This window comes from Phycodurus eques, chromosome 5, assembly GCF_024500275.1.
Source record: "Phycodurus eques isolate BA_2022a chromosome 5, UOR_Pequ_1.1, whole genome shotgun sequence".
Classification (NCBI taxonomy): Eukaryota; Metazoa; Chordata; class Actinopteri; order Syngnathiformes; family Syngnathidae; genus Phycodurus; species Phycodurus eques.
This window is the reverse complement of record NC_084529.1, coordinates 20945023-20969504: the sequence shown is the minus strand read 5'-3', so window position 1 is coordinate 20969504 and position 24482 is coordinate 20945023. Positions and strand designations below refer to the sequence as shown.

The following is a 24482-nucleotide window of genomic DNA, read 5'->3' as shown; positions in this document are numbered from 1 at the left end:
TAGTTATCCAACATTTTGTTTCACAGTCATAAAGGCCCTGAGAGGGAAACCATAACTATGATATGGCCCACGACAAAAATTTGTTTGACACCCCTGTTAAGTACCTCTGTTTAACATCTGTTGAAAATACACATTTTCTTGTTGAATTACCACTTTATTCTCCAACTTGTATACCATTTTCTGCTTAAAACTATGACCTTTTTAATATTAAAACTCTAATATAGCTTTAAAACCCTTACAACTTTTGCCAATACAACTTTGAAATGAATGACTTTTCCTTGTGGCCCGAATTTCCCTTCTTCCGCGACAACTGGACTTCATCATCCCCATAAAGGAGGATTTATTACAAGCGTGACGTTCCCGACTGTTTTCTGTATTTTATTCAGCTCTGCTCCTAATAAATTGTTAAGCGAGCCGCCAGCTTCAATTTTGGATCGGTGCTTCCAAGAAAACTTGATATTGCTCAAAAACCTCATCCCCGCTCTGACTCACCGAGGTAGTTGTCATCTTCTGGCTTTCCGGAGTAGCTGACCTGCTTAATATCAACGTTGGTAGCACCAGCTGGGATGCGGACCACTGTGTTGTAGCCTGAAGAGAAAAAACAGACAGAAAGCATGAAGAGATCAGATGCATTTTGATGATTTTTAATAGTTTCACCATGCTCCAAAAGGGATGTCTGCTCTCAACCACTGGGGACTTGCACACTTGAAAAAATACCCCCCCAAAAAACTACTTATCTCAAATAACCTGCAGGAAGGCTCGTTCAAGTCTCAGAGGCCCGGTCGTGAAATGGCATGTAATTATTCCGTGGACCTACTTTTGGCCTGTAATTACCACACTGAGCCTGTTGTCCTGCCATAAACTAACAAGGAGAACAAGCGGGCACGACAGAAGGAATAACCCAAAAAGGACACCATTGACAAGCAAAAGTATAGTGTAAATAAATTGTAAAATAAAAATATATAAATGTTCTTATAATGGCGGCATGGTGGACGACTGGTTAGAGCGTCAGCCTCACAGTTCTGAGGATCGGGGTTCAATCCCCGGCCCCGCCTGTGTGGAGTTTGCATGTTCTCCCCGTGCCTGCGTGGGTTTTCTCCGGGCACTCCGCTTTCCTCCCACATCCCAAAAACATGCATGGTAGGTTAATTGACAACTCTAAATTACCCGTAGGTGTGAATGTGAGTGCGAATGGTTGTTTGTTTGTATGTGCCCTGGGATTGGCTGGCAACCAGTTCAGGGTGTACCCCGCCTCCTGCCCGATGATAGATGGGATAGGCTCCAGCACGCCCGCGACCCTAGTGACGAGAAGCGGCTCAGAAAATGGATGGATGGATGTTCTTATAATCCACTTGTTTGATATGGGTCGGAATAGGATAAGATATCACAATATTTTATACAGATAATCACAATAGATCGATTATGTGATACTGTATTTTGGAAGAAAGTCAGTTGTGATACGTCGCATGAAGGGGGAATAATTTTTAGACATATGGATCACACAAATAAAATATAAAAATACAGGGGGCATGGGTCGTTAGCATGTCGGCCTCATATTCGAGAGGCTCTGGGTTAAAATCAGATATTTTGCATATTCCCCCTGTACTTGCGAAGGTTTTCCAGAAGTACTTTGGCTTCCCCCCACACGCCAAAAAGGTTTATGTTTGGGTCATTAAAGACCATAAATATGACTGTGAATGGTTGTTTGTCTAAGCGACTGCTTGACGATCAGCCCTGGGTGCACCCGGCCTTTCACCCTAAGTCAACTAGGATAGGCGCTGTATAAGCACTGTATATGGATAAAAATAAAACTTGATTGCATATTTCCGTAATTTAATATCCATTATTATAATTTGGCGGATGAAACGAAATTCTTAAGATAAGTATCACATAAAAAAATTAGAGTTAATTGCCGGTTGCAGGAGCAGAAATCCAAGGGAGGGCCCATGCTGAGTTTTGTACCCAGAACCTCTTGACTGTGAGTCACATACTAGTCCACCATGGTGCCTACTGTTTTGCATTCCGTTCCAAAATGAGAGCAGAGGGGAAAAAGTGTTGGCGTGCCTTCCCTAACACCTCCAGCCACAGGGGGGCAGCACTTGGTTTGCATATCATCCAGCTATCATCCACACAAGTCATGCCCTTAACAAAACAAATGAGCACCTCTTTACGTATTTATCCCTGGAGCTTCCCATGCAGAATTTTTATTAGACTTAATGACAATGATTATTAAGTCCTCAATGCACCAGACATCCATTTTCTATACCTCTTGTCCTCATTAAGGTTGCGGGTGAGCTGGAGCTGATCCCAGTTGACTTTAAGCGAGAGATGGGATACATCCTGGACTGGCCGCCAGCCAATTACAGGGCACATACAGTCAAAAAACCATTCACACTCTCATACAAACATCAAATCCAGACCCATCAGCACATTGTATTCTTGGGTACAGAGATACAAAACCATGCACGCCCTACTAAACACAAAAGAAGAAAGAAAAGAAGAACAAACCTGATGAAGCTTAGATTGGACACAATCAGAATTTGTCCCTACATGAACCTCCGCATCACATCGGTTTGTTTAAAAATGGTGAGGTCAGGACTGTCAAACGAACATTTGACAGCTTTAGACAATGATCGGTCCCTAAATTTGGCTGAGGCCCGACAAATCTTTCTGAACAATCTCTGAAAGCATTTAAACGACAACAGACATGACATCAGTACGCCGTTAGCTCAGTCAAGATGGCTTTCATTGCCATGTGTGTGCTTGTTTGTCAAAGGAGATACGAAAAACTACTCAATCGAGGGCATGAGCCAAGTACGAACCCTGTAAGATTGGATGTAGGCCTATGCTGGGTCTTCACCTTAAAACATTTGGGAAACTTCCACTAAATAAGAATGAAATGAAGTCAGAAGTACATTTCCATTCCATTTTCCACTTGGATTTTTTTTTTTTACATTCAAATGGATGTTTCAAATTTCAGCTCAAGCCTTTCTGTGTGGAATTCTCTCTGTGCGTGTGTTGGTTTTCTCCGGGTATGCCGACTTCCTCCCACATTCCAAAAACGTTTGAAGATAATTGCTGAAAATTGTGCAAAGATGAAAAATAATGCAGTACTCAGTCGTGGAGATATAGCATTAAAAAGTATTTTAAAAAACGGTGCCGAATGACAACTTGGGCTTGGGCATGAGTTACCCCTCCTCCACTATTTAAGAACTTCACCATCTTTGTTCTCATCAGCGGTTATCCGGCACAATTGCGAAGTGCCGTTAGCTTCCTAGCTAGGCCTACACCCCTAAAATAGTTTTCCCATCGGCTAGTCCACTGGCATTGCTGTTTTAGAGTGCCTCATTGTTGGCCCTGAGTGCATGCACATCATGCAGAGAAAGGAGGAAGGGAGGAGGGGGGGGAGCATGTGGACTAGGGCTTCGTGGTGGTGTGGCAGATTTAGAGTGCCTCGTTGTAAGATGCAACAACTGTCAGGGACATTGAGGAACGGGACTTACCGTACTGAGCATCATTGAACGTCCCTGCCTGGGTTTTGCATGAGGAGTTATCTCCCCCACACACGCCACACTTGTCATTCCTGGCCTTTGAGTTCAGGACGTGATCGCAGCCTGCTTGCTGGAGACGAAAAGTTTGTATTGTGCTGATACTGACTAGTCTTACAGCATATTGATATTGCGAACAGGGGTTGGGCGAGCAAACCGACGGACCCTGCAGAGGCCTTGAACGCAGATGTCGTAGGTGTCCGTGCCACACGGCGTGCCGTCAATGACGCGGTCCTTCAGCTGGTAATACGCCGTCGTCCCGGCAACACGGCAGAAGAGCTTGCAGCGATCGTTCAATTGTACTAAACAGAAAAAAAGCATTACTTTCAATAGGAGACAGTTTATTAGAGAGGAGACGGAGTGCAGCAACTAAAATGCAGCAAAGTGGACACTGCAGAGAAGCAGGTTAGGTTCAAAAGTTAAAAAGATGGAAAAACTTCTCTACCAACAAGGGACCCGCCCATGGTTTACATCAGCTGTATGGTATCTTTAGTGCTTGGCACACATGGAACCTCGGCTAACAGGTACGAGAAAGTTCCCGGTTTTGTGGGTTGAAAAGAATCGGTATGCAATCTTCTTGTAGCCAAATGCATCTTTCCGTAGCGCAACCATTTTTTTTTTTTCGGATCCTCATTGCTGTTGCCATGAGGTGCCATATTGAACTTACAGTGACCAGTACGAGAGAGTTTGAGAATCATAACACTAAATTTAACACACCTGCTCCCATTTACATCTGAGACCTAATGAGTCACTTAAACAAGCTCTACGCGGACTACTTTAGATTGTAGGAAAGTGTAATTTCTTCAGTCTTGTCTCATTAAAAGACATACAGTAATAGAATATATCAAACGTGAGGGGTTTACTCTTCACTTTTGAGTGATACTTTAATTTATATGAAAAAATGACCAGAATATGTAACCAAGAACTTGTTCAATGTTGTAGCTTTAGAAAGACAAGCTTTCACAGTCTTGGATCTTAACCAACCTTAACCATCTACCGTACATTGAAGTGGCTCAAGTCCACAATGGTTGACTTGAGACACGAATAAGAACATCTGAGATATCTATAGAGATTATTGTGCATACAAAACAGATATACTACCTTAACAAGCCAAAGGTTAACGCCCAAGAATTCAGACTTGTCTTTTGGACTCAGAAAACATACAAATGCATCCCCAAATTTGAAAGACGACCACAATCAGGCTGTAAGAAGGTCCTAAAAGTCTTCCGAATAACACGTTGACTTACTGCCGCTGTATTTGGGGACCCAGCGGACAGTTGGAGGTAGACCGTTGATGTTGAAGTGCTTGCCGTCGAACTGAGAGCACTGATCTTCTCGAAAGTCTTTCCGTCCTCGCGGACAGGGCTCAGTGTTGCAGGAGCGGAACTTCATCCGTCGTCCCACGCAAAACTTACCGCCATTCCTAGGCCTAGAGTGAAACCCAGGAACAAAAGATGACAGAAAGCCCTTGTACTGATCTTGTCTGTTTGTCTCAACCAACATTAGAGTTTTGATTCCACTCCTGTTTCATACGGCTAGAACTTCCAGTCATGGTCTAACAATGTTAGAGTCTTTACAAGTTCTTACTCTGGCTTGTTGCAGTCTCTGGTGGTGCTCCGTGTCCCTCCGCCGCAGGACCTGGAGCAAACGCTGTAGGGCCCCCAGGCACCCCATTCCCCATGGACAGACTGTAAGTGCAGTTCCTTGTTGACACACATACCGTGCCTGCAGTACTGCAAGGATATAATCACAAAAAGACGTGCATATTCTGTTAAGAGACAGCGGCATTGAGATATAGTACATGTACACCTGGGAGAGGTGATCCTCTTTGACTTCAAAATCCTCTGTTTACATCAAACTATGTTTGAAAAGAAACCCTAAATCCCTGTTTGCCCTTGGGGAATGTATCCAATTCCTGTAACTATTTAAAGGGAGGACACACACATACAGAAATGATGATGTCAGCCTAAACTAAAATATACAGTGGACTTCCACTGGAATTTAATCAGATATTAGCCATTATTATTGGCCAGACAGGGGGTATTATGTTGTTAGCCTGGCCGTTACATAACAGTGGGGTGTAAATGGATAACGGCTCACTCACAAAAACAGTTTCAGGATTAGGCAGATAACATAAGATTTAGTTAATTGTTTAATTTCACACTTGATGGGTGGGCAGGAACTCTAGAGACCCAATTACTTCTATACAAGCTCAATTTTCCATAAAAGGTCCCCTCCGAAACATTAAGAGGGTGAGACAGAGAAGAAGAACATACTAAGGAAGCTACCTGCCTGGATTGTGAATGGAAAAGGTCCCCAATTGGGCTGCAAAGGGGTGGATATTTTTCAGTAAGAACCCCAACTCTTTCAAAAAATAATAGAAATGCATACTCCCATCCAAAAATAAATCTCACTTATCATGTTAAATGAAAAAGTATCTGTCCTTAAAATGTTCAAATCTCCCGCCTCCCGCCCGCAGTTAGCTGGGATAGGCTCCAGCATACCCGCAATCCTAGTGAGGATAAGCGGTGTAGAAAATGGATGTGCAAATCTAGCCTCTGCAGTTTTGGTAAACCCTTTCAGGTATTGGGCTGTACTTATTCAACTGTACTTGCATTAAATCTAGTTGTTTTAGTCAAGATTATGCTTAACTAGTTTCCCCACCTCCATTTAAATTTCCTATTATCTAATTCATTTCCAGCCGTTTTAGAGCATTTTGACTGATGACCCACATAATACTGTGTTCTGTGACAATATAAGCACCGAACGTACCATAGAAAGAGTTGACGCTCTTCTTTCACCAACCCAAAAAAAAAAATTTCTAGTTTTTTTCTGTTCTTTTGTAATCATCAGTGGAACATGGGTTGGTTCTACCAAAAACACCTGTCTCTTACCAATGCTTGCTTTTGTGACACCTTAAACTATAAAACAACAAAAACAAGACTGAAAAAGGGCTTTTGATGGCAAAATCATTTATTTACACATTAAACTGAGGGGCGGCATGGTGGGCGACTGGTTAACACATCTGCCTCACAGTTCTGAGGACCCGTGTTCAAATGTGGCCTTGCATGTGTTGGAGTTTGCATGTTCTCACTAAGCCTGTGTAGGTTTTCTCCGGGTACTCCGGTTTCCTCCAACATCCCAAAAACATGTATGTTAGGTTAATTGAAGACTCTAAATGGCCAGTAGGTGTGAATGTGAGTGCAAACGGTTCTTTGTTTACTTCATATGTGCCCTGTGATTGGCTGGCGACCAGTTCTTTTCGTTGGTGGGAGTAAACATTCAGATTCCAGTTGACGAATACAAACATCCACAGCAGTAAATTAGTGAAGAGCGACTCAATTGTATAAATTACTGGTTTATTCCAGTCAATTGACATAAATTCCCATTAATTCCCTTAGAAAGTTTCCAACTTTGAAAATTTTGCAAGCCTATTCCCAACAGAGCACCAAGAGGGACTAAAGAACCAATGTGTTTGCTATCAAGCATGTGAGCCCACCTATAGCAAGAAGTAATAACAGCTCTCTTTTGTGCGTAACCGAACCCCATTCTTTTGCTAAGTAGCATATGTGACGGGTTCTGTTCACTGGACGAACGCGGGACATGATGCCGTCTGTCTGCACACAGAGCCCGCCATCCAGCAGCACCATGATAAGGAATCCCAAAAGTTGTGATAAGACGAGAAACTCAAGTTCCTAGCCGTTACTCCTTCCAGATGAGAAATCTACTGTGGCCGATATAATTTCCACTGGCCGGCCTCCCAACACACTGTAATACAATCAATTCTTGGCTTTGGATGAGAGTTGCTTCCGTGATTAATATGGGAGGGGCGGGAAGAGCCCACGGGAGGCTCTGATGCAAAGTAATCTCCGGGGCGACGGCTAATCTCCAATATACTGTAAATCCACAGTTATCACGAGAGGCGAACGACCTGCACACAAACACAATCTGGCCCCTCTCCGCTTGGCTTGTTTGTGTGTTTCCCACACTTGGAATACGCATACATTTTATTCTCATTTATGAGGGATGGACTTCAACCCTTAAACTGCATATGTTGGTAATGAGTGTATGGTATAAATTTGGTGTACAGAATTTGAGACAGCAAAATGCTAATGCTAAATGGTTAGCAATTGCGAGCATTAGAATTAGCGTGCTAGCGATTACCATTGGACTACCATTCAGCTCACTCATACTTTGCATGCTGTAATATGTACATTAAAAATCACTTACAAACGCTCCTTTGTCATTTTTGGCAAAGTTTATTGTTGGCCCAACACTGCGTCCATTTGCAATAAATGTCAGTGTGAAACATGGCGTAAACATCATTCTGGGCAGAACTTATTTTTGGCGGGGGAGCTTCGAGACAGACATTTTGTGTTCACCTACTTTTGATGTCGATTTGGTAAGTTATTTGAATTTTTTCCCCCCTGCCCTATCTTTCATATTTGCTAAACCGAGGTCTCGTTGTGACATCATGCAGGGTGGCAGAACTCAGACTTCCATGAAATTTGGGCTTCAATACTACTCTGGGGAATTTGACTTCAGAGGATCAAATTTACTGTAGTTGTCAGTATTTAGCCTTGATAAGCCGGTGATGCTGCACCAAGTTTTCATAAAGACTGCATTGTGTGTTCAGCGAAAGTGATTGATTGGACCCCCGGTGGCTTCTCATGGGGGAGGATGTGGGCACACTCAATTCCAATTAGCTATCAGTAGAGGGGGAATGCTGAGGTGAAAGGCGTGTATCGAGTTGACTTTTCCTAGAAAGGATGTCAAAACTTGGGAATGCGGTGAGACGTTTGAAGGTCTTGTGAGAGGAGCCTGTCCAGCTGTGACGAGAGTATGTTTCAAATTAGGAAAACACACATTGACTGGCCAACAACACGTGCACACATCCACCACACGGCTGGCCCTTTAAGCATGCCCTGTGTAAAGTCTGGTACACACATACAGATTTTTAACATCTTAACCGATTTTCAAAATGTGAGAGACCCTACACTTGAACAAAAACTAGACGTGTGTGCTTACTGCTCTCATAGTGTACTCAAATTGACAACCACACACATAACTATGAGAAGGAGCATGGTGCCAGAGGGCATCCAGACTTCCAGAAAATACAAAGAATAAGTGAGAGTAGTAGCAGAATAAAAAGTAGAGACGCTTGGCAAACTGTTAGCTAATCGGATAACTTGATTGCTGTGGAAAGCTTTTATTTATTGTGGCATGTGACTTGTCGGAGGCATTATAAAAACACTCAACCCAACCAGTTGTACATCTATGTGTGAAGTCCTCACTCCACTACTGTTCACAGCAATGTGTATAGCATAGAGTAAACCTCCGTTATTAGCGAGGGATCTGGAACGATCCCTGCCACAAATAATAATAATGAAAATATGTTACTATATACTAAACCAATATTAATAACACCATAAATATACCAAAAACTATTATCTCAAAACACTAACAGAAACTCTTCTTTCAACAATTACCATAAAAAAAATACAAGTAAATAACAATTGAAGAAATGCAACGGAACTGCCCATGCAGATGCAAATGCGACAAAGACTTTTGTAACTTCCACACATAACCCAGGCTTAAATTAGCTTCTCCATGACATACAAAGATGTTAGTGTCTCAGTCGAGATGTATTACTCCAACATACTTCCTTGACACCAATTAATACTTTCCTATTAAACAGGGCTTTGGCACCAGCATTATAGCTATAGTGTGAAAATTATGAAAAGAGGAGTTTCCAGCAAATAGCTGAGGATAAATTCCATAAAAATAATGAAAAAATAGGTGACTTTGTGAAAAGCAAACCACAAATAGGCAGGGGTTGACTGTAGAAGATACCTCGCGTTCTATATAAATAAAATATTCATTGATTGATTGTTGATTAATTAAGCGAGCTTCAGGTCACTTTCTAATTGCCTATTGTTCAGGTTTCACATCACAATCACCGCGCCCGTGGCCCGGCCCAAGTCCCACACAAGGATTTGCGATCATAAATACTGAACAGTTTAACATTTACGATTGATCAGGGAATAAAAATCTCTCTTGACACACCCCACACCACAGGATAAACTCCAAGAGACATCCAATAATCGGGCCATTGGTGACTTTGATCGGATGAGGGGGAAAAAAAAAGATAAAATTTGGCCCGATTATGGGTATGCTTGTATGCAGCTGTGAAACGCATGCATGCCGCCTTTGCTCTCACTGTAAATAGACTGAATGAAGTCGAACCAAGTAACCTGTGCGGCCACAGGAGTGGAGGCTAAATCAAGGACATCGGGAATGGTGTCTGAGGACGGCAGCAGCTGCACGGAGCTCCTCGGCTGACTGCTTTGGACGCTCGCGCCCTGTAATTGACAGGAAACTGTTGCACAGAGCAGCCCATTTGTGCACCTCAGCCATACATCACCGAAGGAATGAGAAGGTGGGCGATTGATTTGAAAAGCCCTCCACTCTTTCATTTGGCCCTTTGCGACAAGGCATCGCCTTTCATGTCGCACCGTCTTTATCTCGTGGCGTTCTGAGTTCAGAACGGGAGCACGGAGGGATTTGCAACTTGTACGCCCCACAACCAAAAAGCCTTGTGTGACTAACAATCCACGTTGACAACAGAGGAAAAAAAGCATCTGGAGTCACTTGTCAAGACACGGACGACCACTGTAGATTTTCAATAAGGCGTTCTGCTTTATTGCACTGCTAAAAGATTTACCTTAAGGTGTGACATGATAAAGAAAGGCTTTATACTTATTTTGCAGGCATTTGGTGCATAAATTGTCCACGTTAGACATCTCCTCCTTGCACTGTAATGGAAGGATGAGAAAGCGCAGCAGATAGCAATCATCAGCTGAGAGAACCTTTTGTGGTTTTAGATATTGGCACTCTTTTAACTGAAAAACAATGGTGTTTAAATGAAACGTTCTGGAGCCTGAAAATGCAGGAAAACCGATCTCAAATTCTACGTTTTTGAATCCATTTAGCTGTTTTTGCTCCCATTTCCTGAGCTTGGAAGTACTAACTCAGTTGTGAACCGAGGACATTTTAACATTATTAACGGCCATCCAAGTGTAAAAGTAAGTTATGGCTTTTAGTAGTAACGTTTAAACAGTCATTGGTAATGTTAACGACCAGCAACGAGGTCTTAATGCGTCGGCTGCTCATGTCGCAGCTACAGGTGTCTTTCCCAACTGTCATAAAAATGTAAAAATAAGTTAGTTACTGCTTAGAGTACAATGTAAAATCAACAGTCTTAACTTATATGATGTTGACGTAATACAAAGGTAGTTTGCAATGCACAGGCATCTCTTTTTTCATGTTCTTAAGGACATAAGAAGCTCACTCCTAAGTACATCCTCATGGAACATGGAGTTTTCCTGAGACTTGAGGATGCCATAGGAATCCATTTGGAAAGGTTACGACACTTTAAATCTGAAATTAACTTCCGTACAGATATATGTCATCGCCAGTGAGACACACCGCTTTTGACTAACACCCGACACGTTGAAGAAACTGCACAGCTCATGGCGCTCCCAGGACAACATGCAGATGACCCGAGTGTGGAATACCACAGCCTGGTCCAAATGGAGGATGATAGAATGGCAGAGGAACGAGCAGAGAGGAAGCAACTGGAAGATTTCCACCGGTTCGTTAGCGACACATTGACCAGCACGGATAGGAGTCTGACTGATGTACATTAGTACTGTATGTCACTAAAGGAGCTGGTGGAGCTCATGCGCTCAACTTTTAGTGCGGATGTCACTTTCGGATTCAGCGGTGCAAATTTGTCCTTAACCAGTTTAAAAAAAAAAACATAGACAACTTACAATTTTTTTATAAACCCAGTGTTATGATTTCAAAACCATAAATACTCACAAGACTGGTTATTGGTCGTAAAAGAAACATCCTATTCAGAGAGAAACTGATAGCAGCGCCTCAATTCCAATTTACAGAACACACACGCCGTTCCACCACAGTGTGTCATGCTGCCAGGAGGCTCGGACCACTCGCTGCTTCTTACGCCAACAGAGTTCACTCTGGCTTGGCTTCGCTCGTCAAGACGGCTGTCTCACTCTAATTGGTCAAACAAAAGCAGGTTGTCATTCTTCCCCCCGGCGGAATGCTCTGGAAATATACAACAACTCCCCGTTTTAGTCGTCACCCAATTCAGCACCCATCAAGAGGCTCTGGGAGTGCTATACGACGGATAAATGGAAACATTACAACAGTCTAGCTTGAGCTATTCAAGGGCCTTTCGGATGACAAACATGACTCGTATATCAAGTGCCACTGTCTGCCTCCGCCACCACTGTGCGGGACCTTCAAAAGGGCCGTCATGTGGATGCAGGGGCTGAGCAGACCCTGGCTTTGGCTTGACAGGCCACTATTGAGCATGCTTGCTGGCCCTTTAACTCCACACATTCACACATTCACACACACACACACACACTCATATGTAAAGAGGACCACCGCATGCACGTACACGCAAAAAAACCCAAAAAACAAGATCAAAAAGGACGCACAGGCCGTATCCTTTTGAAGGGGGCTGTGAAGACGAAGAGAAGATAGAGGAGGGTTGGGGTGTGGGGCTTAATAGAGGGAGGGTGGTGGCGGTATTTATAGGCAACAAGTGATGGGATGCCCTCATTAATGCACGGCCCACTGAGCCAGATGACAGACACGACACCAAGAGGTCATGTGACCGCATTACTCATTGCAGCACCCTATGAGGGGGGGCTTGATGAGGGAGAGAGAGGGGTAGGGGAGACAGAGTGCCCCATTTCAACTAAACTGTATACAAACAATGTATTTCTTTGCACTATCCGTCGATGGAATACATGCCGCAGCTCGGTACCCCAATTACCCGACGCGGGTTGTTTCGAACCCGACATTACAAACAACTGAGGTTGACAATGTAACAGTTGAGCTGAGAAGGCTTTGGCCAAAAAATTAAGTTCTTCAAGGGCTAGAGTTGTGCTTGTGAAGCTTTTACCTGCTGCCTTCAATCCCCACCACAGGCTTCTCGACACATGATTTACTAAACATTTGTGTGTGCAAAAACGGACACAAAATTGATTGCTCTGATTTGGAAGCTGATCTACTTGTGCCTATATCAGACTACAGGATTTTATATTGGCCCGACTAGCTATCGCAGCCTGAAATCTTTTGTCGGGAACGACATTTGTCGTTCTATTTGTCGTTCTATTTGTCAATCAACAATTTGGCCCTACGATAGTCCTCCGACATCAAAATGAAAAGTTTAGCATGTTTGATTTTTTGGAATATCTTCTGTGTAGGCGGCACGGTGGACGACTGGTTAGCACATCTGCCTTACAGTTCTGAGGACCGGGGTTCAAATCCCGGCCCCGCCTGTGTGGAGTTTGTATGTTCTCCTCGTGTCTGCGTGGGTTTTCTCCGGGTACTCCGGTTTCCTCCCACATCCCCAAAACATGCATGGTAAGTTGATTGAAGACTCTAAATTGCTCGTAGGTGTGAATGTGAGTTCGAATGGTTGTTTGTTTGTATGTGCCCTGTAACTGGCTGGCGACCGGCTCAGGGTGTACCCCACCTCTCACCCGAAGATAGCTGGGATAGGCTCCAGCACGCCCGTGACCCTAGTGATGATAAGCGGTACAGAAAATGGATGTATGGATGGGTGGATCTTCCGTGTAGTATGACATATCGATGACAACTCTCTGACAGCACACCTTGACGTCGACCAATGGGATTGTGTATCGTGACCAGCGTTTTGCCTCCCGCGCTTGCCGTTGTCAACATAATTGGTCGCCGATGTCAACATTTTTTCACATGCACAAACCAATGTTTACTGAAGCCTTAGAGCATGATTCGACAGAACGGCAGCATGTTTTTTTATATGGTGAAAACTATTACTACCAAAAGAGCTATTTGGGATCTCGGTAAAAGATTGCAATCACGGGCAACACGTCTACCAACAGTGCGCGAAATCTGAGTGAACATGCAATTTAGCACCCAATATTTGGTTTCTTAGTAAATCAGCACCATAGAGGCTACGACTGTAATCTTCCTGGCCCTCTAGTCCCCTTCAAGTCCACACAGACACCTCCGAGCCAAAAGCATGACCCATGTCCCCGCACCGCCTTAGACCTGAACCTCACGACTTGTTGTAGGAAGACAAAGAAAAGACGTGAACACCCGCCAGTTTAAATCTCTTCTTTCCATTCACGCCCAATACTTTTGTATTGGGCAGGCCCAGATTTCACTTAGTTTGAAATCTGGGCCTGTTGAGTTGATCACAAAGCTATTATATATAGCTTTGTGATATATAGGTTCATTGTATTTTCTGCCACTTAATAGTTGTGCCTGGCACTACAAGCGATTCATTCATTGTCTGCTCTCTGATAAAAACACCATCTATATTTGACCTTTCAAAATGTCATATTTTTATTGTCGCCCCCACCCTACTTTTTAGCCACATGTGAGAGTTTGTCATAGCAAGCGCGTGTAAATTCCTGAATCCTGGCCAAAAACATGTGGTCAAAGTGACCTTTGCGGGCCAAATGATAATTAGCTCATCCATGCCACGTGTGGAAATCCCCTGAATATGAAAGAAGGGGGGGCACAGCTGCCACTCGTAGGCCCAAAAATATTATCGCAGTGGATCATATCAGAAACACTGGAAGGAACATTTACTATTTAATTAATCCTATTTATCGTGATTATAGCAAACCCGCTATCACTTACAAAATATCTTCGACTAAATCATGAGTTCCCATTCCCACTAGTCAGTTCCTATTTCTTCTTCGTCTCTGATCTACATTTCTAATCTACGTATTCCTTTTATATGGTGCCCCAAGTGTTCAGACTGAGAGACCACAGTTGCGTAAACCTGGGCCTTCAGAACAAGCTGACAAACTTGCGTCCCTAATACTTAACCTCTGAAACACTGCATTTATGATCACTTTTATTGGTTAAATGGTAAGCATACTTGAATGTTACTTGAAGCACTTCGTCGTTGTTATTGTATTTATTTGAATTTTTTGCACTTTATATCAAAGCTTGAAAACTGGTTGAACGACCAGATTTTTTGAATGGTATTTATTTGGCCACTGGATATTTGTGTTTTATTTTATTCATAATAATCTTTCAGTCATTGCGTTGATGCATGACGATACCAGCGTGAATAGTCAGTTCTCGAGGTGATTGTACTAAATGTCACACGGTTTCAACCCAATCAATGTTTAGACAGTCCCAATGAAGTTTAATCATCCATTGGACTGAGTTGGGTGGAAGCTGGGTCAAGGAGGTTTGATTAAAGTCAAGTTTCTTCAATGAGAGCAGTGCACCGCAGGGCCATTACTTTTTAGTGCAGTTGTTGTAGTTGGATTAAGATGTTAGCCATCAACGGTTAACCTCGAGCAGGATATGCATTGAAGACGAAGAAGAAGGCGGACATGATACGCAGACAGTGCGTGGAGTCGAGTTGGAAAAAGATTCCGGGAGGGTAGGAGGTTAAGGAGGGAAGAGAATCCTCCCCTCCCTCGCTCCCTCCCTCCCTCTTTCAAGCACGTCCTGAATACTAAACTCCATATTGCGCCTCCTCCTGGCTCTCCTCCCGCAGGAGTGAGCTCCTTTGTGAGGGGTGCCGGCAGGCTCTGTCACAGCCCTGACCACTGACCCGCTCAGCCGCTGCTTAAAGAAGGTTTGGGGGTCACGGGTTCACCACAAGGTGACTCAACTGTGAATGGCCGGGCTGGCGTCCCCTTTCAAAGTCTTTACCTTTCCCTCGCTTTTTTTTCTTTCAATCTTTCTCTCATTTTCTGCAACCTTCCCTCCTCCTCTCCCTCCTTCTTTTTTGCACGTAACCTCAGCAACTGACCCGCCGTCTCAGCCCTAATTAGCATAGCACCCCAGGGTGAGGAGAACATGAAGGCTAATGGGGGTTGGGGCCTCCTGACAACATGGAGGGGAAAAGACTCAGGTTTCTAACAAGGGGTGGTCACCTGACTGGTTCACATAGAATTTTTCATCCAGAAACATGATCAAATGTGCATTTTTTACCTTCGAGGATCGGGACATATTAAGAAAAAATTACTTTTTAATGGTTTGTATACCAATAGCTGGGTCAGGGAATATCTGCCCACCAATCTTAAATCTTTAGTTATCTGCCTAGTTCTGAAAACGTGTCTGTGAGCGAATCGTTATCGACTTCCGCCCCACTGTTAGGTAACATTGTGGCTAATTTGCATTGCAACTTCCACCTGCGCTGAGTTTCGTCACCCATGACATTATCAGCTAGACTGGTTGAAGATCCAGAGACACTTTCAAGCAATTTCCAGAGGGGGATATGGTTAAATTAGCAAGTGATGGCCAGGAACATCACTGAGCTGGACTTCTTCCCCAAAGTGTTACCACAAAGTCAGACTGGCACAATCGTCCAAAATGGCTCAGCGTCTAGTTTAGATAAAGCTGAGGCCATGGCAGCATCCATGTTAATCTCAGTTGCTGATTTGTGACATTACACACTTATTCTCAATTAAGTCTAACCGCACAGGACCCAATTTAAATGCTCATTAAAAAACAACGTCCTTATTTGTTGTTGTTGTTTTTTACACTCACCATTCCATGTCCACATTCAGTCCCATCAGCCAGCGGCATGTGTTGTGTGCGGCATCCTTTGTGGTCCCCCTCTGCACTTGTACACCACAGCCTTTTACATTGTTTCTGGGTGAAAGAAATTATATTTAAAAAAAAAAAAAAAAACACACACAAGCAATGAATCATGTTTAATTTGCCAGGTTTCCAACACAACTCAAAAAGCATTTCACCCATGATTAGATTCTCTTAATGAAAAATCACAGGCAGTAGAGTCAAACTGTGCCTTTAAAAGGTTTTGCTCTCATGTGATTAGAAGTAGCCTCTGGTTGTCCTCAGATGCAAAACTAATGTCCAAAAATCTGACTTTTAATTAGCACTGGTGCCACTAACACCAGGGAGTGTACAACAGATTTTTTTGGAAAATTAAATTTAAAAGCACAATTACATCTATCCATGAATTTTCCAAACCCCTTTTCCTCACTCGGGTCGCAGGCATGCTGGAGTCTATCCCAGCTATCTTCGGGCGAAAGGCGGGGTACACCCTGAACTGGTTGCCAGCCAATCACAGTGCACATATAAACAAACAACCATTCGCACTCACATTCTCACCTATCGGCAATTCTGTTATGTTTCTAAAATCCATGATCAAATTCCATTACCCTACTTGCTTTCAAGTACAAGCCCACTTACCATGTAGGGGCAAATTTGGGAACCGGGTCCAAACATGAGTTCACACTGTCTGTTGGCATTATAGATTTGACCAGGGAGGAGGGTGGGCAGCTCATACGTCCTTCCTATGGGCTCGTCCAGGAGGCACTCCCCATAGCCAGTGCTGCATTAAATAAAAACAAGAATTAAAGTGAATGACTAGTAAATTAGAAAAGTATCCATGAGCATGGGTGGATATGGAGTCAGGTGCAACGGAGACTGTAGAACATCACAGTGGACTGAAAGGGATCCGCAATACTGGACGTATTTTCTGTGTTGAAGGCAAACAAGAGAATTTGGACTTGTAAAGCACCTCGATTAAATTGCCTCAATCCTCAACAGAGCTTGGATTATATCATAATGATAGACTACTCTCTGTATGAACCCCTCCCTAAAACCACCAGTGTACAAACACAGCTGGTGTGAATGTACGCCGCCGCATCTAAAATCATCACTTGGCACTCGTGAAAAGGCCAAAGTCAAACATGTTAGGCTGTGGGGATCTGTGCTTTTTGTGGCCAAGTCTCAAAAAAGGAAACGAGGTGGATGAGGCTTGTTATTACACATGTCCAACATGACAAAAACCTCATCTTGAATGGAGAAGCTAGAGCACCTGTGAGCACAAAGCAAAGACTGCAGTGACAGGCCAGTGATTACACAGGATTATCCTCAGTTAACATCAGTTTGTGTCGGTCCCCTTTCATTTCCGTCCAGTACTACCTGTGCCGAGAAGGCTGTATTTTTGACATTTGTAGCACAAAACGACCTAAAAGGAGACATACTGTATAACTCCATTTGGAGACATATAAGGCCATTCGTCCACAAATTAAAGGGGATATACATCATCTTCCGTTCCGCTTATCCTCACTAGGGTCACGGGCGTGCTGGAGCATATTCCAGCTATCTTCGGGCGAGAGGCGGGGTACACCCCGAACTGGTCGCCAGCCAGTCGCAGGGCACATCCAAATAAAAAAAACATTCGCACTCACATTCAGAATTTAGAGTCTTCAATCAACCTACCATGTATGTTTTTGGGATGTGGGAGGAAACCGGAGTGCTTGGAGAAAATCCACGCAGGCACGGGGAGAACATGCAAACTCCACACAGGCGGGGCCGGGATTTGAACCCCGGAACTGTGAGGCAGATGTGCTAACCAGTCATCCACCGTGTCAACGGGAATATACAGTATTGTGGAAATTTTACTTCTTAATTGCTTGTATACAAAATGAATTGCAAAAATTAGTAAAAAAACAACGTCTTCAGAGAGTTTCTTTTCAAAAGGAAAAAGGCCATCTGGGGAGGCAGAAGAAGTGCCTACAACCTCAAAGAAAAAGAAAGCGTCTTTTATCCGTTTTGCGTTATGGTGAGTTGTATTTTTCATGCATTTAATATTTGTGTTTAAGCCGGTCGAGGTAATTTATTTTTGCTGTATATACAGTGGGTACGGAAGTTTTTGAAAGGCCCAGCCAGAGCCCTGACTTAAACCCAATTGAGCATCTCTGAAGAGACCTGACAATGGCTGTCCACCAACGTTCACCATCCAACCTGACAGAACTGGAGAGGAACTGAAAGGAGGAATGGCAGAGGATCCCCAGATCCAGGTGTGAAAAACAGTCCCCAAAACTCATGGCTGTATGAGCTCAAAAGGGTGTGTGATATTTCAGTTTTTCTTTTTTAATAAATCTGCAAAAATCTCAACAATTCAATTTTTTTTTTTCTGTCAATATGGGGTGCTGTGTGTACATTAATGGAGGGGTGGGGGGGGGGGGTTGATGAACTTAAATTATTTTAGCAAATGGCTGCAATTTAAAAAAGAGTGAAAATTTTAAGGTTGTCTGAATACTATCCGTACCCACTGTATATGCCATACCTTGACAGCCGGTCCGTGAATAAAAAAAATGCCTACTATAAACTGGTCGTGCTGAAAAAAAGGTTGGGGACCACTGACATAAAGCATTATAAAAAATGTTTTTTTTCATCGTATGTCCCCTTTACATTTTTCCCATGCAACTTTGTTGGGTCAAGGAAGAGCCCCTTAAAGTTGGTCACAATGTACGGTTGTAGAGCAGGGATCACCTAACCGTAGTGCACGCACCCCTGGGAGTGAGGGTTACGTTTACATAACTGGCGCTTATGTCATGTTTCATTATTTATCATTATTTATCAGCTATGAACATCTTTGTGTTGTTTTTTGAGGATGTGTCTGGGGAAGAGAGAGTGTGGCAATTCTGTTAGGATGTTGAAAAGGGTGCATGGTTCATAAAGGTTAACAAAGACAGTTTAGTTCCCTTTGAGCCAAGCTGCATATAGTATTATAGTTACTTCTGAAAAATGTCATGACACCACCTGAGAAAAAGTGGATACACAGGTTAATTATTCTGCCTGTCACTTTGCATCAGTGGCATAGATTGATAAACAAAGATACATTATTTGATTAAAAAAATAAGAATTTTCTGACCTATTACAGTAGGGTTAAGGGTTTCTCAGTCACTTTGGCACATTTCTCAGATAAAAAAATAAAATTCTCAGAGCTACAGTACTTGTACAATCTTCACATCATCGTGTCACTTGTCCATAAAAAAAAAAGCAGTTTCTCTTTTTTTTTTAACAACTTACAAAAGTTTTGGTTCATCCATGCAAATCATTGACAATTCTCTGTTGTTTCCTACATTATCAATTGCTTTTGTCATGTTGCTCAAAATGTGCTATAATGGGTCTCTGTTGAATCGTCTCACCCCACACAACATTTAGGTATTAGTTCATTGCACAAGTCTTTACATGTAAAGTGAATGAACACGTTACAATAATTTGTCATGGATATTTCTATAAATTTCCACTAGACTTCTTTCCCCGGTGAACCTTGACTTTGTCAAACGAAGGGAAATGTGTGAATATGAACCACTTTTATGAAATAGCTCATCCCAAGAGAAAATATTCGATTTGTTGTGGATGCGAATTTGTGGCCCAAAAGCCAGGAACTTCAGGTGAAGAAATACTGCACTGTAATTCCGACAGCACACCATGTACACTTTTTTGTGCTACGCAGGGCTGTCTTTCATTTCTGTTTTGCAATGACATGGTCTGTCAACGAATTACAGTACAAACAGTAAAAGTGTAAATGTGAATCTTGTCCCGTCTCTTGGAATCAATCTCCCACATACATCAAGGTTTAACTTACAATTTACAAAAATTGTCATCAAAACTTTAACCAGTTTAAATCAGAACATCCCTCTACACTGTTATTTTGAGATGACACAAATACTTGTCATTCTGATAACACTGACAAGTTCATTGAAACCGATTTATTTTGAGAGATGACCTAAGGATTCTGAGCGAGAGACGGGTTTTTGCAGGTAATTCATGGCATTTTTCTACAAATACTTGCATGAATTGTTTTGAGCGATGTGCTTACTATTTTGCAAATGTCAAGGATGATTCAAGGGATGTACCAAAGTGACTGAGAAAAAGTGACACTGGGTCATTTTCCGCAGCACACGAATGTGAATCACTGAGTTAGAGCAAATAAAACTGTTAACAGTCTCTTGAAAGACATTGAATTTATGCTGCAAAGTGGTGTCATTTTTTAAATCTCTCACACTCGATTTTAGTAGAAGTGCAAAAGATGCAAAAGTGTGTGTAGCAATATAACATTAGTAGTTTGAATGTCAGGGAATCATACAGACGGTTCCTTATTACCACATCTCTCAGCAGTTGTCAAACTGAATTAATATTATTACTATAAAGGCCGAGACAGATAGAGAGGGTCCGTTTGGTCACTTCTTAATTTTGACGTACATTTTTTGGAAGACTATCATCAGTAACTCTGTTCTTAGAGTCCACACCTGGCAGTCGTCGGGAGACATGAAAGTGGGTTGACTGTCATCTTATCACTTTTTAGATGATGGATGTGTGTATAAGTTCTACACAAGACGTTGGTTGTTGCACTGGAAGTAGTGCATGGCTGTTGGTAGTGCAGCAGTTGATGTAGCTGCATGATGTACAGGAACCTGCATCTGGTATAAAATAAAATTACATTCAGATGACTAGACTTTTTTTCTTAGTTTTTAGTTTGTTTTTTCATGTATTTTTCGTTTGTAGTGTAGGTGTAGCTGCCAGAGGTTCCATCCCATTCAATGCAAATGCTAGTGAATAATCCCTGGAAGTTTGATTTGAAAACTACACTTGGAATAAAATACTAAAATAATATGAAATAAAAATGCTAATGAATATTTATTAATTTATATATTTATTTTAGTTTAACCATTATTTAACCAGGTTGGCCTCATTGAGATTAAAACCCTCTTTTTCATGAGACCTGGCCAAGACGGGCAGCAGCAAAAAACACAGTTACAGACAAAGGAAAGACACAGTATAAATTAAGCTAACATTTTGTATTTAACTATCTATGAGTAATAACTACGAATCTATTGTTCAAGCAGCTGAGCTAAAACATCGACATTCTAAACAAACTGTAACTGTGAAGATGGTTTGAAATCCGTATTTGGTTAATGATGAAATGGGATAAAATTCAGATTAGGGCCAACTAAAATTTTTTTTGTAGCTTTGAGTTGTTGTTTTTGTTTTTTTAATCTTAAAACTGGAATTTACAGGTAAGAAAACCACACTTTTTGTCATTTATGTTAAATGACATGAGAGCAGAATATTATTAAAATGATCTTTTGAAAAATCATCCCACTTTAGCCCCATCTAAGGCCTATAATTTAATCTTAATATAAAAAAATAAATTTAAACCGATTGAGTGTGAGGAGAACTAGCCAATCAGTGGCTGAAGAAACAGGAGGCGTGACCCAATAGTCTGTCAATTATTTGCCCATGCGCATCATTGTGCTCATGAGTCTCACGGGGGGACACTGCAGCCTCTCGCAAAGGAGACTAATATAGTTTCTTGGCCGGATTTTTTTAAGTCCGGGTAGCAGCAAAGGAACTGGACAGGTCTCTACTTCAAATCAAGGGTCAACATCTATAACGGTGGGTGGGGTCATATACACAGAGGCTGAATTTGGAAAACCACCACATAAATTATGTCATCATTGTCACCGAGTTGTTGGGTAAGTTGATCACCTCTCTTATGCTTTCAATTGATTTTACATTCCCAAACATACAGCATCAAACTTGTAACATAACATTGCACACGCAGTGCACTCCGAGTGAGCCAGCCGCAGGTGAGCGGGATGCAGGTCTCATCCTCGGAGTGCAGACACGTGAGGTGGTGGGTTGGGGGCGGGAGCGGGGGCTGCGGCGGGACATGAAATGAAGCTAGATTAAAATCTTGCTAACATTTTGAAAACTTGCCTACCCTGCATTTTAAATAAATGTTTTATACTTTTTTGGGGGTGTGGCTATTTACTTTTTCCTACAGCTGGCGTGGGATCCATTTCCATTTGATGCGAATGAATATCCGTGAAAGTTTATAGGTAATAAAATTCTGACATGATTAAATTATTTATTTGTTTATTTATTTTTCTTTCTGAAAAACATGTTTACAAGGAAGTACTCATTTACATTCATCTACAGTACACCGAGACCAATATGGGCCATTACCTGTATGGAGAATTACGTATTTCCACATCCAACTTGACCAATTGACCCCTTTGCATCAGCTGCTCTCTGTTGTTCGCTGTCATTGTTTGTTGTATATTTAAAAAGGAGACTGGTCGCACACATTGTTGACGACTGCGTGGTTTGTCACTGAAGGCCTTTTTAAGACTTTTACATCCATAATTGGATTCAATCAATCAGCATCCAGCCAGGAACGGAATGAATAGTTTCTTTATGTCCTGTTGGACTCTAAATGACACTGCAGGGTTTTTTTGGTCCAGCAACACTGATGTCAAAAAGAGGACATTTGAGAGGTCTTTGTGGGGGCTGCGGATTGAATTTGGGGCGATAACGTGCAGTCAAAACACGGACGTACTCGAACCAGGTGGACTCACAGAAGAAGTCTGAATCAATACTCGTCATTGTTAGCTTGAGAGCAACTTCAAAAAGCACTCTCAAGGGCATTTCACTCCCAGCTCGCACACTCAAGCCGTCGCTACACAAGGGCGTATGCTGACTATTTAACAGACTCACATTGTTGTGGGGGCTGCACAGAAAACATAGAAACACAACAGATTCATGAAGACTTTCATCTACGCCGGAATGTTCCATGTCATCAAACTGCAACCAAATGGGATGCTCAACCTTATGACTGTAAATGAGGGATCGCCTAAAAACCCATTCCCAAGATTCAACTGGTCAAAAAGTCCATCTTTTGTGAATATTTATACAATTGACTGCCCCTTGGTTACTATTGTCCCTGGACAAATTTTTTTTTTTTTTTCTATTTATAATCATCATAATGTATCCCCTTTAGCAAAGTTTGCTAGCGCCATTGAGAGTAGCTAGGCCTCATATTTGCAGTAGAACATCTTGGTTATCGAGATAATGGAATAGCATTAATGTACGGCTAATACAATGTCAGTCAGCGTTAGCAGCTAATTAGTGGTCGACTCGCTAGCTGCTTTTTGTGTCGTCATTTGTTATCTAATGAGTACTTTGTGATTTTCAAATCCGGGCAGTGTGGTAAACTGCTAATGGATAGGCACTAGTATTAGCTACTAATGAGCTAGCGGTTGACTAGCTATGTAATGGGGCCGTCTGCTAATATTATATAGCGTACGTACTCAAGGAACTCTGTGATGTACTTGCGGCTGCACTTGGACCACGACCAGGGGTTGGTGTCGTGGTTGAGGGTGGGAGCCATGACGTGATACTGGTGTTTCATGCCGGCCTCCCGACATTTGGGGTTATCGTCGTGGGGCATGTTAAACCTGGTAGACAAAGAGAAAGAGAGAGTAAGGGATTGAGATGGTTGATGTAGACCTCATTTCAAACAGCATCGAAGGATGAAATCTGCGTACACATTTGCTTTTGGATTTGTCTTTTTATGACACTTTTTCTGCTTCTATTCCTACGTCCTGCTAAGGTCAGCCACTAGAATTAGCTGCTAACTAGCTAGTGTGGACCAGCTAGCTGCTTTTTGTCGATTATTATCAAGTAAGCAGTTTCTGAGTCTGAGGTACAGGCATTGGGGGTCGGCCACTAATGTTGGCAGCTAGGATTACCCGCTAACTAGCTGCTTTTTGCTTCACTACTTGTAATCAAATGAGCAGTTCGTGAGTCTGGCTTTGCGTTTAGGATTAACTTTGCTGTCCCAGGGGCAAATTTGCTTGGAGCGCTACAACTTCACTGCATTTGTATACAATCTGTCATACAGGGGAATAGTACAAACTTTAAAACACTACAGACAACATAACCTGCAGGCACTGCTAGCAGACATATAGTAATGGAGCCGCTGATATTAATTTTAAAATATCCATGAAATAAAACAGTAACAACAGTAAGAAAAATAAGAAGAACGGAAATACATCAAAGTATGAACAGGCGCTAAAACAGAGTACAATAGTAAAACCCATAAAAACAATAAAATAGAAGAATAAATCATAAATATTAGATGATGGTGAACACATCTCTCAATGAAACAATTTGAGTCTGAAGTCCAAGCACAGGGGTCGACTGCTGACGTCGGCCGCTTGTAACTAGGTAGCTGCTTGGGGTCACCTGACCACATACTGTAAA

At 42.3% G+C, this 24482-nt stretch overlaps 1 protein-coding gene across 1 annotated transcript in view; it reads right to left on the bottom strand.

The window, feature by feature from the left end:
* LOC133403263 (A disintegrin and metalloproteinase with thrombospondin motifs 20) overlaps positions 1-24482 on the bottom strand; it is a 118490-nt gene that overhangs the window by 55191 nt on the left and 38817 nt on the right. Inside the window, exons 9-16 of the mRNA XM_061678019.1 lie at positions 23528-23674; positions 16824-16965; positions 16155-16259; positions 5136-5281; positions 4796-4977; positions 3714-3850; positions 3504-3621; positions 493-588 (exon numbers count right to left, since the gene is read on the bottom strand). Of these exons, the coding sequence (XP_061534003.1) occupies positions 493-588; positions 3504-3621; positions 3714-3850; positions 4796-4977; positions 5136-5281; positions 16155-16259; positions 16824-16965; positions 23528-23674 (1073 nt within the window). The remainder of the gene's footprint in view (positions 1-492; positions 589-3503; positions 3622-3713; positions 3851-4795; positions 4978-5135; positions 5282-16154; positions 16260-16823; positions 16966-23527; positions 23675-24482) is intronic.